General features: G+C 29.2%; 1 protein-coding gene across 3 annotated transcripts in view; it reads right to left on the reverse strand.

The window, feature by feature from the left end:
- Window positions 1–18166, reverse strand: part of LOC105362629 (neo-calmodulin) — a 139635-nt gene that overhangs the window by 17785 nt on the left and 103684 nt on the right. For 2 of the 3 annotated variants that reach the window (XM_011500108.1, XM_011500107.1), the window contains exon 2: window positions 12632–12877. In XM_011500108.1, the coding sequence (XP_011498410.1) occupies window positions 12632–12877 (246 nt within the window). Of the gene's footprint in view, window positions 1–5859; window positions 5994–12631; window positions 12878–18166 lie in introns of those variants that run through there. The other variant, XM_011500109.1, reaches the window with a different exon arrangement.

Here is an 18166-nt window from a genome sequence, read left to right on the forward strand (position 1 = left end):
GTTCAGCAGCTCGGACAATAATCCAGTGGAGAGGAATGCTGAAATTGAGTGGGGTAATGCGTATTCGGCCTATAAGACTTCGAGCTTGAGCTTACGGCTGCCTGACTACTTTATTTTTGTACATGTTGTAGGGTTCCTCGCGTTTATTTCTTTCCGTCAGTCAGTGGGCTGTAAAACCTTTGTTATACGATATACTTATGTGCATTCGTATTTAGTAAGGTGTTGAAGGCTTTGAACTCGTAGGAAAATAGATACGAACATTTAGATAGCTGAGAGCATTTCGTCAAAAACGAATTCTTCGTTCATATTTATGTGTGTGCGTGTCCGCGATAACGATTCTATCGATTTATGACAATTGTTTTTATAATACCTGCCTATAGATGAAAATAAAATTTAAATTCCTCAAAAGCTTTATGACTAATATTAATAAGTAAAATGTATAAATATGCAAACACACATTTCATTAATTTAATTGTTAAATAATAATAAAAAATACAATAAAAGAACAAAAAAATTTCTTTATTAACTGACTATAGACCAAAAGTTATTTCGACGCAAAATATTATATAATATCATATTTTATCAATATTGAAAGAATAATACATTACACGAAGTTATTTTAGTAATAATATATATGAGTTTCTGAATAATTTGCAATAGAGTTTTAAAATAAGTGTAGAAAGCTGAAAATATGATTAGTTTTTATAAGTAGTAAGTTTCTTTTATCTAATATAGTATTTGTTTATTTGTTTGTTTGTATTTTGTTACACTTGTATATAAAAAATTTCTACTACATTCTTCGAAACACTCATATTTACAAATGTAAAAAAATATTTAGTGTTAGGTTGAAAGAAAATATTTACTGTTTACAAAATATATTATTATTTGTTTATACAACAATGGTAAAACATATATAGCACATGTTATTTTATTTAAAAATATTTTAAAACAAAAATCTCCCATCGAAGATGATTATCAAATTATTAACGCTTTAAAAATAAAATTCATTCAATGAATCAATACGTTTAATTTTTGCTTCCATATTATTTCATTGGATAATTATTTTATAAAAACGTTTCTTAAGCAAAGCCACAATTTTTCTTAAATTTAATAAAATTCAATAAATATTAGAAATACTATTATCGCTATAAAGAATGCATGTAGACACTTAATAGAAATTTAGTAATTAATTACAATTATTTATCATACTGGCAATGGCAAGGCAGTTAATAATTGAAACGACTCGGGTATTTCTTTTACAGTTCTATATCCAAGATATCGCAACGAAATTAAAAGTTTTTATGAGCACTTGACAAGCGAGAAAAATGCAAACGATAACGAGCTTTCACGTTAAGGAAAGCCTTATATCTTTTCATTAAGCCAGCGGGATAAAGTCAAATCTTGATCATCGCAATAGCAGATTATTAAACGATTCCTCAAATAGACTCTTATAATCTCTTAAAGTAGTTCCAGCTCATTATAAAGAAATAAAAATGTAGATATCTAATTTTAAGTATCATTAATAACAATCTCTAATATTAATATAATTTTATGACATTATTATTAATTCGTACCATCTGCATGAATTATAATTGAATATTATATTTGTTTCACGATATTTACAAGCAATCTACATGTATTAGTACTTATGCATTGAACAATTTAGAATAGTGATTAAAACAGAATAAGAAAGTAATAGACTTGAGGGACCGAAAGAAAAGAGAGAGAGAGAGAGAGAGAGAGAGAGAGACAGGGGGGAGATAAGCATTAAAATATTTCAGAGAATTTTTTATCTATTAAAACTATTTAAGATTCGTTTTAAGAAAAGGACTGTAAAAATTATTAAAACATATACGTTAATTGGCAAATTATCGAATTAATTACAACTTTGAATTAGTTATTAATTTTTAAAGAATTTAATTAATTTCACATATTTATTTAAATAATTTATATATTATTTCATATAGATATATTTTCATATTGATCATTCATATCGATATATTTTCAAATATATTTCATATAGATTGTTTTTAAATACGTATTTAAATATTATTTTACGAGTATTTAAAATTTTTTTAGAATACAATCACAAATATTTCATAATGATAATGTAAATTTATAGTGCTGTTTATATAATAATTATATAATAATTACAAAGATAATGTATTAATGATAATGTAATAAGAGTATTAAATAATTAACTAATTACTTAATTATTAAATTGATAAATATATTTATATTTCTCTGTATTTTCTATTTAAAATCTATTTAAAATTATAATTGTATAAAGAAATAAATAAATAAAAAGCAAGTTTATAAAGTAATTATTAATGAATAAGCGGCATATAATCAACTTAGAAACAATAATAATAAGTGTTTATTATATGTAATATAACTATTATTAGATTTGTTTTAATAATAATAAAAGATAATACATACATACATACATATATATATATATATATATATATATATATATATATATATATTTATTTATTTTAAAATTTTAGTGAAAATTAAAAATTTCCGAAATAATTTAAAAGAAATGAATTTGGAAAGTAGAAATTTAATGGTTGAATATAATTTAATGTTGATAAAAACTTATTCTTATTAAATACATTTGATCTTTTTCGTTCAGTATTGGCATATATATTATCAAATATTTAATAAAAATTATAAAGAAATATAATCCAATTTATTATTAGTTTGAAAATCTTATTTTCAAATTTATTTTCTGTTCTTATTGTATGTGAAAAAAAGGGTTTTCTTTTTAAATCCTAAAATGTCGATAGAAGTAAAAAGATCATTGAAATAATTAAATATTTTTAATCTTATTAACATTTAGAATTCACTGACAACTACTTTAAATATAATTAAATTTATTTCAATATTGTATTAAGCTCAACGAATTTCAAATACTTGTGGAGTGTATTTTTTGTATTATTGTTAATCATATTTGAAAATAATGCCAAGTTAGATTTTTGAAACAATAAGTAAGAATTTTCTTGTGCATATATGCTAGATAAAAAAAAAATAAAATTAATAATTTAATTAGAAGATCAAAATAATAAATTATTTTTGTAGAAAAATAAATCTTATTGTCAATAATCGGAATTATATGATTTTATAATCATTAATAAATGCAGAACGAGTTTCGAATTTTCTATAAAATATAGAATTTATTATTTCATGAATTTTGAAATTTACTTAAAGATTAAGCCATTTACTTAAAGATTTATTGCGTGTAAAATAATTAACAACCACTTAAATGAATATGATTGCATATTATAAACGATTAGCGATTTCAATTTGCCTGTAAGAATTGAATGATTAATCGCAGACGAATTATTTTCTTAGTTTTAAATGTAACTAACACATTGCTGGCGATGCATATATAGGTTAATTGAGTCTCAAGATACGACGACGCTATTCTCAGGTTAAGCCAGTACTTACTTAACCAAGCAATTATTTATTTTATTATAGTCTCGTTTTTTAATTACAACTTATAATAGATTTGTAAAAACGTATTATTTTTTCACGTAATCATATAATTTTTCATAATAAATTATTATGCTTCAATAAACCTTTAAAATATATCATTCTAGTTAGCTAATATTTTATCATGAAATTCTTCAACAATATAAATACAATCAAAGACTGTGATTGCTGATGAACATATGGAAGTGCCATTGAATATTTAATAATACATTACTTTCATAGCCATCTCTAATAATTTTGATTAATATATATTGAATTATTATATATTGCATAATTCTAATGTATAATAATTTTTTTTTAATTTATTTAGTTTATTTATTTATATTTATTTTTATTATATTAATTTTTTATGTAGTTTATTTATATTTTAAAACTATATTAAAAAAATAAAAAAAACAATTGGTTTGTTAACGCATTGAAATGATTTACTATTAACTTTTATTTAATTCACAAGATATCTTGATATAATCGTGTAGTGGCAGCTCAATTTCAAACATAGTCTTTTTTCATTTAAAAACAATAGCATTATCGATGTGTGTAAATATTTTTCAAAATAATTGAATTTATTCATCTAAATACTCCAACAGGCTAATAAAGCTTTCGCGGAATTTGCGTGTGAAGTCAAATCAGTTCGAAGATGATAATCAATGGATATTCCACACTCGAATAGTTGCATGTTTGCTTTGATTCGTGACAAAATTTACAGCGAACTGTCCGATTCGCGTTCCAATCTCTCGAAAATCTGCTTACTCAGTCAGTCGTACCTCTGGCGCTTCGAATTTGCGAGTCCAAGTATTCCGAGGTTCCGCACTCGCGAAACAGTGGCGTATAAATATTCCTAGTGACTAGCCCCCCTCTCCCATTCTCTCTTTCAGCCTTTAAATTTCGAAACGAACGACTGCGCGTCGAGACAAGGTCGAACTGCTTTCAAACTGGGTCGAACTCTATCTCTTTTCTCTACCTCCCCCTGCACTCGAACGCCCATACTTCTTTTTTCTTCCCTCGCGCTTCCCAATTCCCACGATTTCTTTTTTTCCTTATTTTTTGCCCTTTCAGTTGCTTACCCCTAGCCCCTCGCGACTTTCACGGATTCCCGAACCTACTATCAAGTCTCTTGTGAGTTCCAGCTAGGGTGAGAAAGAGCGCACGTGGAATTATATGCAATTCCGGGTGGAATCGTCGGGCTACTGAATTCTTATATATGCGCCAGAAGAAGTGGAGCTTTATGCAATTTCTTAGCGCACTAACATCGATTATGGGTATTTCACGAAACTTAAAAGCTTCAAAAATTCATTATTGCATCGTGGATTCATGTATTTAGGATTTTTCTTTTTTGTAAAATCTTTAATGTCTTCAATGACAATATATATTTTCTGCCAATTGTAGTAGTATATCCTTTTGGTATAATAATTTTTATCGTAAAGTTACTTAAATTAAAAAACGTCTGATATTGGTCAGCTATAGAATTAATGATATCCATAGTGTTGCATCAACTATTTATGACGTTTAATTTAGTTATTTGTCTTTGGCGTAATAAACTACACAATAAATTGGTAACTACCGTAATATTATATTTTTCATAAATTTATCCTTATCTTGAATTTTATTTTTAATGCTCGAAGCTATAATCATTAGCATTTTAATTTAAAAACATGTTTTAAATTTTTACGAAATTAAGCTAGATTGTCATTTAAATAAAAATATGTACTCTTAAATGTATTTTTATCTTTAGTTATTTAATGTGTCAAAAATAGACGAAAAAGTTTTGTCTGCTCTCAGAATATAAAATATTTTCTATTTTAAATAAAATCGCTTATATATTCATGAACGAAGGTAAACAATTATATATACAGTTAATAGTACGTTCACCTTACATCATTTATTACTTTTATATACAAAAATTAAAATATAGATATGATAGAATCATTAACCTTTCATTTTTCAACGGGAACAGTTTTAATGACGGTTCTCGCTTATTTCACATAAAATGTTCCTAAATGAAATAAATATTATTAATGTAGTTAATGTAATGTATTTCAAAATATCTAACTTTATGTGTAACAAACGTATATTACATATATATTTACATAATATAAAATAAATATTTAATTTTCATAATTAACAAACGTGCTTTTAAAAATAATACACGCACACGCACGCACGCACACACACACACACACACACACAAAGAGAGAGAGAGAGAGAGAGAGAGTTAAATATCGTCATATGTATAATATATTTTAGATTTCATCCATGAAGTAGTAATTGAACGATTAAAATAAATACATTGAAGGTATTATTTTAATTTTATATTTACTTGAAGCTTAAGGAATGCATGTAAAACCAGGTTTCAAGACTTACGCAGATTTTCCTTATCTGTCCGTCGATTTTGCTTGTCATCCGCCTCAATCTTCCATACTCATGCGTATACTTTCGCTCAACATCCGTCATTTTTATTAGAATCTTTCGTCGTTTTCTTATTTTAATTATACACTGGTAAGATAATACTTATCAATAATTACTCTAATAGAAAATTACGAATGATATTTATTATTTATATTTGATAAATTGTTACGTTATCAAATGTTGCAGTTTTTGATGAAATGTATAGGCGAGCAAGATTAAAGCGAACCTTTAACGAGAAAAAAAGGTCAAGATGATTCGAAAAAGAGACAGACATCGAAAATATAGTAGGGACGCCTTTTACCCAATCATAAATTTTAGGCTTGATAAATGGATCATATCATGAGCTACCGACGTTCTAAATTAATCCGACAGGAGTGTTCCGCCAGTGACTATTCACTCACTTTCGGTTACAAAGCCCTAGCTTCTATCTCCTTTATATTAACACGTGAACGCGGCCATGCCACTACTAATAAGCAAAATTTACTCGCAAACAGTTGTCAGGTTTTAATTTTTAGATGAGAATCTAATCCACGCGTCTTTCTCATCTTCGCCACTCGTTACGGTCTTATAATTTTCTACAGCCGTGTAATACGGAAGAAGCGGGAGCGCGACAAGGAGTGAGAGACGTCGAGATCGAATGACGGGCCGGTGGAGGTGGGTGGGGACAAAGCGAGTGAAGAGGCTCGACACTCCAAATTTAGATTGAAGCCTCGAGGTTGGGGCGCGCGGGGCGTCTTCGCGGACCTCGCCCGTTGATTTTCGCGACGATGACTAAAGGTTCGTCGTCGCTCACGATGATGCACTATTGTGGCGACCTCCTTGTAACACGCCGCTCTAGCGTTCGGGAAGCGAACAACGGCATCCTCTCGCCATTGGTCGCTCCTGGTCTTTTGTTTCGAATAGCCGAGCCGAGGCTCAGCATAGATTTAGTTGGTGTACGTGCAATATGCTCTTGTTCTTCCTCTTTTCTCCTTTCTCTCTCTCTCTCTCTCTCTCTGTCTCTCTCTTGGTCTCTCTCTCTCTCTCTGTCTCTCTTTCTGTCTCTCTTTCTGTCTGTCTCTCTTTCTGTCTGTCTTTCTTCAAAGTCGAAAAATTTAGTGAAATTTATGGTTCCGTTTTTAATGGAATCATTTTCATACGTTCAACGTCTTTACACGACAACGAAAATTTTACAAGCTTTAGAGCTTCAACTTTAATTTATGATTAGGATAAGATTTAGAAGAAAAGAATTAAAGAAAACTCGTGTGTTAACTTGTGTGATAATTAATATTACATAATTTAAGGTAAATATCAAACTTTTGGTTACAAAGGAATCAAATAGAATTTAGGGAAGTAATTAAATATAAATATGTTTGTCCTATTGCAATGGAATGTGCTTTTCACTTCTTATTCTAAGCTTTACATAACTTGAAGCATCTTTTTATAGATATTTTCTAAAAACGAGTTGTTAAATGTTAAATCTTCCTTTACTTTTCAAGATATTCGATATAGTAATAAATATATTACGGAATTCCCTTCTGAAGACTTTAATCCATTTATGTATTCGACCACGGTTTACAAAAATTATTCTTATAATTTTCATTTCAATTAGCTGCTCAAGCTTAACGTTTTAATTAGAAATAGAAAATATTTATAAGTTATTCATATTACACAGTATAGTTTAAAATAATTTCATAGAATTTAAGACATTTGATGAATTTTTATCCGACATATTTAATCGAGAATATTTTGAAAAAGTATCGTGAATTCATGGAATTTGTAAAAAGATAAAATTATTATATAATTTATTTGATATATAAATTTCAGGCGCTTTTTAAAAATAGCTCGAATTGATTAACCGTAACATTTTTACATAACTTTCAAAATATTTCGTATAAAAATTAATTTAGTCTTCGTGCTTGAGGTATAAGAGATTCTTCATGTAGCTGTAGCCATATTGTACGAGCAGTCATATTTCATTACTGTTAAATTCTCTCCGTTACATCAAAAAGAAAGTCGACGTACTAGTATCCCGAATTAGCCAAATATTAAACGGAAGATTTATGTTTAGATATAAAAATGAAATATTTATTGTTGGTAGTTTTTACGTAAAATTCGCAAGTGCCATCTGTAATAAATGTTTATTAGCGATTTTTTGTATGTACGTTATTTCTATCGGGAAGAACACATTTATTCAGTCGTTTTTTTTTTATTTTTATTTTTTTATTTTTATAGAAAACAAACAATAACTAAAATAATAATGATTAAACAGTTTAGTCAGTTAATTGGAAAAATTGATTGCTTTTTTTCAAAGAGCCACTCAAAATATTTTCATTTATGCAATAATGTAGAATGCTCGTCCTGTGAATATTGAATGAAAATTCCTATCTATCCATTACATCATCCGATAATTAATTTTATTTAAAAATTTGATGATTTATTTATCATTAAAACTCACTTTATGATCCAGACCAATACCGGTTAAAGGATAAAAAATAACGGATTATAATAATTATTTCGATGGCTATATTCTGTACTTGTACAAATATTTTTGACTACTTAGACAATGGCAATTCAGTCATTGCATTTTGCTACATATGTCTATTTTTTTATATTACATAATATTATAATAATAATATCAATGCATCTATATTTATGTATCTCGAAAATTCTTTTTAATCATCAACTAATGAAATACGCTCAATTGAAAAATCATAATATACGATCGTACATCTATTATGTACATCTATAATATACGTTTATGAGGAAATGTCGGAAATGAATTGCAATTATTTATTTATTAAAAAATTAACGATTATTTAAATTATAACCGATAGCACGGAAATTTATTATCTTTAATGCAACATGACAGTAATGGTGTTGTGAATTCCTATCAAATTGAATATTTGGTCGTTTTATGCGTCGGAAAGCGCTCTGACTGACGTTGCATCTCGACTTTAAAAAGTAGAGAAGAACTTTTCGTGGCTCTACACACCGATCAAAAAACATCCAATTCGCCCGCGTTATTATCACGGATCGCATTGTCATTTTACATTTATATGGTAGAAAATCATTATCACGGGGAGCAGCGAGTGCACCTCAATTCGCCGTTGTATCCCCAATGCTCTCAATATTGTTCCTCGCTTAGCAATCGAGCGGGACTTTCAAGAAAATAAAAAAGGCAAGTTCGATAAAAGCGTGATCGTGATAGAGTCGCGATATCGGAGAGCTTATCAGGCATTCGCGGCGGTGTCGGCGACGGTACCATTGGATCAAAAGCGCCGAGTAATCGAGGGACTTAGCAGCCGAGGTCATCCACGCGTTAGGTTGGTGGGCGAAATCATATGCGAATGCACGTGTGCACGTTAAGATGCCAGTGGTGTCAGCACTTTCTCACCCTCTCGCTCTCGCGGGGCACATGTTGGACGCCCGTTCGATGCTAAGGACCTATCGATTGATTACACTGCCGCAGTATCTAAGTGGGTCAGATTAAAGAAGTAGGGAATTAAGTAATTCCAAAGTCCCTCATTGGTTAGGAGGGGGGGGGGAGATTGGAGGCGACGCTGATGATTCGGTGGCGAGGGATGAATTCGAGAAGTTGTCCGGGAATGCATTTTAATAATTCGAGAAGTTGGGGGCCGTTAGCCAAAGACTGCAGTTATCGAGACTTTGCAATTATCTGGTCTTTCCGTTCTATTAGAAATTATTTCCACGAGCGATGTATATTTTTGAAATTTCAGGCTTACACATCAGAAATCGCGGCATAAGTTTTAGATTTTCTTTTTCATCCTCGCGAAATTTTAGATGAAACGTTACAAAGCTACATGATTATATCGTGACAATTGCCGATTAGCCGTACAATGGCCATTTAAGCCATTACTTTTAAATCGAATGACTTATAGAATTTTCATTTATCGAACGCACGATCGACACGATAGCGTAATTAAAATCTATCATTTATTTTTTTTTACGAACACTCAGGATATATAATAACTTCTTGCCAATAACCATACTATAAGGCACTTATTCTTATTGATAATGTTGCAGTTTCTATTTTACTATTTCAGTTTGTATTATTATATAAATGTCGCTGCCCCTATATAAATACGAGCAGTCTCCACGATATATCATTTTCCCTGGAAAATAAAAGCAGAACGAGCGCTAAAAATACACGCGGGTGTGTTAAAAATCCAAAGAATTTCAATTAATCCGCCCGATAATTAGCGCATTAGCAGGATATAACGAGTCTCGCTCGATTATCCGGCGATTTTCGAGTTGATCCGATTGAATTGAGCGTCAGAGAAGCGCCACTCGGCCGTTGGAATTTCATGTACTCGGCCACACACAACTCATCCCCCGGTATGTTTTTCTTTCTCGCTCCGTCAGTCCCCACCGTTCCTAAGGCCGAGGCGGGCGAGGGAGTTATTTCCGTCGTTCGACGACGACACGACGCCAAGCGAATGCAACGCTTCTGAAGAGCCTTCCGAGACACCATGAGCCTTAGACGCGTAATGAAAGCGCAACTTATTTCCCGACGGCGCTCGGTGAATATTACCTCGACATCCGACAGCTTTGTTAATAAATTGGCCTTTGCGCATAGACGACGACGACGACGACGAGGACATTCTGCGGCTCGGCGTTAACATCGAGCACGAGAGTACTTTCATGTAATAATGACTAGTTTATTTCGATAGAAAATCTAAATCATATAATTGTCGAGACAACATACACGATCGGTACTTTAGGTTGCTGTTGATCAAGTGTGGGATAATCTCGAAGTAATGTTTCTGCAGTTGTGTGCGCCGAGGTACCAGAATTTCGTAATTTCTAAGCTTCGTTGTATTGAAGAACGAAGAAGTTTATATTATGACGAGAATTATTATGACATTTGCTTGTTTATTGTTATTAGGTTGGATTCATTAATCGAGAGACTTTATAATCGTTTGTAAAATTGTATGTGCGTGCGCGCACGCGTTGTGTGTACGTGTGTATAAATAGACATACTTTCGTGTATATAATTTCTTTTCGTGCTTACGTCGATTATATTTGCATATACAATGTCAATGAAAATAAAAACATAGGCGATTATTGTTTTAAGAATATGTTATATTATCGTAAAATATAATTTTATCACAATTGGCGTACGTAATATCAGGTGTAAAGGAAAGTTTTCGGATATTGTATAGATTTATAAATATAAGCATAGTTCGGAGGCCGCGAAATTATATTTTTGGCTAGTTTTATTTGAGAAAAAGTTAAATAAAAGAACGATAAATTCAAACATAATGGAGAAATTAAACTTATATTGATTTTTATTTTACTATTTCTTAATTTAGTGGAATATTTTATTAAAATTTGTACATTCAATGTCCAAATTAATGAAACAAGTTTTATAGTTATTACCAAATTGTTTTACTTGTTATAAAGACGATCCTTTAATAAGTATCAGTTAATAAAATTTTTTATATTTTTTTTTTATTTCGCTTCAGAATACATTTTAAAATCATTTACATGTATATTTTGCAACTATAGTTTTTATGAGTTTAGTATTTAATTACTCTTAAGGAGTTATATTCGTTTAAAAATTTTATAGTGTAGATACATAATGCGTATATGGAAATTTTATATCATAGAAATATTTTTATTCAGTATTTTATTACCCATATTGTATTTAATATTCATATTTGTTTAGTCTAGAATCTTTATCGAATAATTAAAAATACGTTAAGCTTTATATGTTAAATTATATTACTTCGTTTATGTAATAAGTAACAACATATCTACATTCGATAGTGTCATTTGTAAAAATTTTAGCGTAATCACGTTCAGATGTTGAGATTATCGAAGGAAAAAATTTTGAGTAATATTTTATTATATATTTATTTATTTTTTTTTTTGATAAATAATAGACGCATCTCAAAATTATATTCAAACTGCGTTTCTACGTGGTTTTATAATTTATCCGATTAATTGTAATATATTATAATTTTTTATTATCTATCTTTCAATATAACCAAAATATTTAATTTATGAAATGTAATCTTCATTGTATTTACACATTCGGTTTTATATTCAGTGGATGAAAAATGATTCAAATTAGTAATATCACCATTTGGCTTCCATACACATATCGACGTATTAAATAGTATCTCTGTTGTTGCATTAGTTATACATTTATTTCGCATATCCTTTTTTTCTCTTTTTAATCTTAACAAATTCGAGTATAATTTTAATTTATGATAGTTATATAAACTCAATATTGTTATTAAATCGTTATATACTGTTTTACAATGGTCGCATTCTCGTAATTTTGAGAGTGCAAATTATTATTGAAAATTACAATTCGTCACTTTGAGCGAATTTGCAAATATTTTGTATATTAATATTTGCAGAGTTGCGATAAGAATTCAAAAAGAGAAAATATCATTGCTTTTTAAATTACAAATCCTTGGTTTACAAAGTTTATTATTCAAAAGTGTTTTAAAACTAGAACAAGAGCAACCTTTCTAATGGAATTTGCATTTAAAAAAGTTGACGTTTTAATCCAAGATTAGACTTATTTAGATTCAGCATGCAAATTTATTTCGAATTAAAAAATGTCTCCGTTATGGCGCGGGCGGTCGATTATTCTAAAAGCGAGCCATGCTTGTCATTAGCCACCCTCGAGCTTTCCCAATCCGGAAAATCGCAAGTTAAGTGAACATCCAAGTGTCAAATCCAGGGGTATCGAATGGCTTAATGTACTTACGAGATTGATGGTGACGATGAGATCGTATTGCTGCCTCTGGCCCTTCTTCTTGTTCTTGCCGGTCTTGACACAGGCGGCTTTTGGCGTGACCTTGACCTGGCCTTTCTGTGCACTGGGCTTGGTGGCGGGCTTGGCGGCAGTCTTGGCACCCGGTGCCACCTTCTGACCGGCCACGAGCGGCGCCTTCTGGCCGGCCGCGCCCTTTTGATTCACATGCCCGACGCCGTCCGCTGGTTTGTTGCGGGCCTGTGGACACAATGCGTTGCCGCTATTAGTGCCGAGGTCGGCGAGAGCACGAGGGGTTGGATTTGGCGTTCGCCAGGAATGCTTAGTCTTTTACAAGCCGCGGATCGATCGCCTAGAGCGCGACGCCCTTCGTCCTTATGCCTCGTGACTGGATGTTAGTTACCGAGCGCTCGATCCCAGCTTCTACCTCCATTTTAAAGCTTTTTCGTTCGAAAAACTAGGAAGTTGTTGTGGAGGGATTTTAGGAACATATTAAAAATTAACAACTTATGATCTTAATTATGCAATATGTAGCCGAGAAAGAAATGCACCATTTCTATGTACCTTTGCATAACCATATACATTTATTTACAAATGCATATTTACAAATGTGTGTTTCTGTGATTGTGAGTGCGGACGTATTACGCGTGCATACATGTCCATTTTGCTCTCGAAATAATTTTCTACGTTACGTTCGATTCAACCACTTGTCTCTACTCGTATGCGTACTCTTTCATCTTTCTAGCTATTTATCTCAACCGATTTATCTCCTTGTTTCGCTTTCTTCTTTCAATTGGACGTGCTCTCGTGCATGGCAAATAGGACCAAAGTTTATTTGCTGTTACGGCTATGGTTTCGTTTATTCGAGACATTAATCTCGATGTGCATGGAATTTGGAATTGGATTTTGATAGCCGTGGAATAAGCTTATTTGACCTATAATCTAAATTAACATAAACTATTAGAGGTTTATGTGCGAGTAGACATCTAACAGTACTATAATTACGTGTCTTTCATTGTGAATTATATAGATAAGAAAATATAATAATAGACTTTATTTATTACTGAATTTTTGCAACCCACTAGACTACGCGTTACTTTGCGAATTGTCAAGGGTTCTATTGTTCGCTCATGGTCTACTTCAAGATCTACGCGTTCTTGCTTATGCAATGAAGCTGCTCTAATTTCCAGTCCGCTAAGTGTGAGCCGTTACATACATATTTCTATTGTATTTGCAATAGTATTACGATGTTTGCACGTGCGGACTTGCATGTAGGCTTGTGCTTGCATCATTTTATACTATTATACGCTTACGTCCGTAAGTCTGTATGCTCATACCCGAATGTAAGCGAAAAATGTGTGAAAGCTCGTTTGTTTGTTATATATATATATGTTTTTTAAATTATATCTTACCATACTTTAACTCTAACTATAGGCAAATATTAATAAGTACTTTTTACTCTACCTTATAATTAGATATACAATCAGTATAAAAAGAAAAAAAAATAAAGAAAAAGAGTAGACAATCGTAGTCAAAGAATAGACAGTGTTGATTATTTAAATTTTCAATACTAATACACGTAAGTTCTCTTATATAAAGAGTATTTTTCATGAATACAAGTTGTCATACTCTCTTTGAAAACTTTCGTGCATCTACTTCTTTAGCCCCTTGTTTTAAATAATTGATGTCGCGTATTGTGTCACAAATTTATGAAATTATTTGATTATCGGACAATGATCTGGACTTTAATTAAATCAATGAACTACCGGGCAGTAAATATGTATTACTAGTCATCTAGATGAATTAACATAATTGAATAATTGATCTACATTAATGTTATAATTTAGTTGCACTTATAAAACAAAATTATTACAACCTTAATATCTAGAGTAGCTTATTTTTAAATTGGTACAATGCTTATAATATAAATACTCGATTATTACATCGAGTACAATTCGTGGCTCATTACAATTTGAATATATTAAATAATTATTTAACACTACGTGAAAAATAATCGTTTTATAAGTATAATATAGTATTCAATTTTTCATAAAAAGATTAAATTTTTTACCGCAACTTCAAAACTATGTCACAAAACATTACTTTGATGATAAAAGGCCGGTTATGCATTATAAAGAGTTTTTTTAAACGTTAAAAGAAATTTATATTGACCTGTATATGAATAAGAACCTTGCTTTTGTAGAAAATATGTTGTTTATTATGCTGTAGAAGAAGTTATGCATTAAAGATAAATTAAATACGTTTTAAAAATGATTAGTACTTTCAGTTATTCAGTATCAAGTGAATTTACATAAATGCTGAATTCATTATACATTATTAAAGTTCTTTCAATTTTGTATGTTTCTAGTAAGACAATTATTAAGTATAAAACAGTATTAAACCTAAACTTAAACCTACCAACATAACATATTCTATGAAAATGTAAATTATTATATATATTAGTACGGAGTAGTATACTGTTAATGAGCGATATATTAAAAAAATGTGTATGACTTGATAAAAAAATTGAATGCCGCGACCAAAAGTCCAATGAAATAAAAACGAAATTAAAAGTTATTGAAACTATTTTTAAAAAACCTTATCGATCACGTTCTAAAATTATGTTTGTTTTATCGGCAATAATAATAAATATTCAAACTTTATCCTTTAGGCATTTATTTTGTTTTAATTTTAATAAAAATTATCGCTAAATCAAATTTTAAAAAAACGAAAGAATATTTTATATTACTTTAACAGCGTTCACTTTATATAATTAGCATTTAATGTACTCACGAGTATTTGAGAGAAGAAAATCGTTCGAATGCATATTATCGTTAAAAAAAAAAAAAAAAAAAAAAAAAAAAAAAAAAAAAAAAAAAAAAAAAAAAAAGAAAGAAAAAAAAACAGAAAAAAGAAGAAAATATCCACAAACGTCTGGATAATTCGTAAAAATTTCATTAAACATAATTATTAATTAAAATTTAACATAAAAAGTATTATTTGTAATATTTGTATTAGGAGGGCCTTGAAGTGTTACTGTCAATTGATTTTCCCTCTTTTATATAAAGACGTATAGCTTCGACTAATGGACACTTTACAAGAAGAGTGAAATAAAGCAAGGCAGCGTGCGTGCTTAGAGTAGTAGCATTTGACGCAAATAAATATGCGCGGATAAGTTAGTCATCGAGGGGATGAGCATATCAAAGCTTTTTTTTAATGACGCTTGCTCTCGCGGATTTTTTTTCCTATAACTTTGTTGGTGCAATGGCCCGAGAAAAAAGAAATGAGATGCGAGAAATAAGTGGAGGCTAATGAAATCTCTTCTACATTTATTCCCTAGATTTTAAAAATATTTATGCGAGCTAATGTTTGTGAGTTTTTTTTTTAAGCTTTTTTTTTTTAATTGTAAGTAACTGTCATATAATTTTAAAATAGTTTTATGTAATACTATATAAGTTATAAAACTAATATTAGCTTTTGATCAAGAAAATGGAACAATGTTATGAAAAACTATCTTTAGCTATTTTTAATTTTTAATTACTGACTGTCCTACCATGTAACTCAGTCAAACACATTGTACTACATGACTCTTTTCTCATTATATATTAGTCTTTATTGATTCTATAAATGCATTTATTATTAGTATATCAATGCGTAAGTAATTATTTTACCGCTTGATTGACATAGTCAAAACATTTGAAATATATGAAATCAAATAGATGTCGACACTCACTTGTTGGATATTGCAAAGTTGAATTATTAGATCATTTTTAACCTGACAAAGCAATCTATAAATTATATAAGCAAGATATTTCATGGAATGAAATGTTACATGTAATATGTTACCGATTGTTGTCCTTTTAATAACTTAATGTATGAAAATATGTTCGCAAACGATTTACCACCTATCTTGGACTTATTATTTATAAAGAAAAATTTTCAGCGCATTTAATGTTATTGTATCGATATTATATATTGAAATAAGTTAAAGTATCACATTTTATTCATTCGATGTCAAATTCCTTTAGATTTTGGATTATTATTAAAAGAAGGCTACATTATTAAAACTGGTGATTGATTAATTCAACTCGGATTTTCGAGAATTGCATCGAATTCTTATTTAATAAAAATTTGGTATTACCAATTTTATAATTTATTCCAACATTTAAATAATAAGACTCATTTTCCTTCAGCAATATTTACGTAATATTATGTTTTCGGTTTTATATACCGCAGTATCATATTATAGATTTTGTGAATAGTTTCTAATGTTATAACTTGAAAAGACCGTATGGAATGTTTATTATACGTTTTGCTAGAATAGCTTATTTAGAAAATTATTATATGATTTACGAACAATTTTAATTAATACAACAAATGCATTCACCGTAGTGTTTATTCAATTCGGTTTTAGTATCATTTGATCCTCATCAATTTCACATTAATATTTAATTGATAATTACAGAACATTTTATTATTCCCATTTTTTTATATATCAACGGAAAAACAAAATTCTGCGAAATAATGATTTCTCGTGTAATTTTGTATCAAAAATATTGTTAAAATAAAAAATGTTTTTAAGATTTCTATCAATGTTGTTCTGCACTTTAGTCATAAAACTATATGCTGATTCAATTGTAAATCTTTTAATCATGATATTGACTAACGACATATAAACGTAAAAATTATGAATATAAAACTTCTTGGTCAACTATTATTTAAAAATTAGTAATACAAATTTAATGATATTAAATGATTGAGATGCATCTAGTGTTAAAAAACCAGTATTTTACTACTAATAAAAAATAGACAGTTTATCTTTACGATGTGAAGACGAAATATATTATTTTTATATAGCTTTTAGCTATTCTTAATAAATTTATGAAGATTTAGATATTTTAAAAGGCATATAATTTATTTAATTTTAAAATGAATTTTGAATTCTAATATTATAATATACATATTTTGGTTTTTATCATTTATTGATATTGATACATGCACAAATATTTTTTTATAGTATTATAAAGTAATGCATTATATAATGTATTTCATAATAGTAAATTACAAGTTAATAATAAATTGAATGCCTTCAATATTCATTGTTTTTTCTTTCTTTCGTTAAGTACATATTATTATGTAATATTAAATATAATTTTCAATTTAATTATTGAAGTGAATTCTTTAAAGAATACATGTATTTGTAATAAGTTTTTTAACAACATTTTAGGTCAATAAAAATTAAAAAATAAAGAAATATACATTCAAATTCATTTTTAAAAAATTGGAATCTTACCTTTAATTTTAATACCGTTTTACTACTTTAACGATAGTTAATTTTTTTCTCTCTCTTACATTAAAGAAAAATGATTAAATTTATTCTTGAACACTATTTTTACAAAAAAATTATGATATGAATGTTTATAATATAGAAAAGACAATACTGGAGTTCGTCATAATTATTTTTTTTCTAAGATGATCCACAAGCATACTATCCCTCAATGTTACATAAATGTATTTATAGTAACAACC

The sequence above is a fragment of the Ceratosolen solmsi genome, unplaced genomic scaffold (genome assembly GCF_000503995.2).
Source record: "Ceratosolen solmsi marchali unplaced genomic scaffold, CerSol_1.0 scaffold41, whole genome shotgun sequence".
NCBI lineage: Eukaryota > Metazoa > Arthropoda > Insecta > Hymenoptera > Agaonidae > Ceratosolen > Ceratosolen solmsi.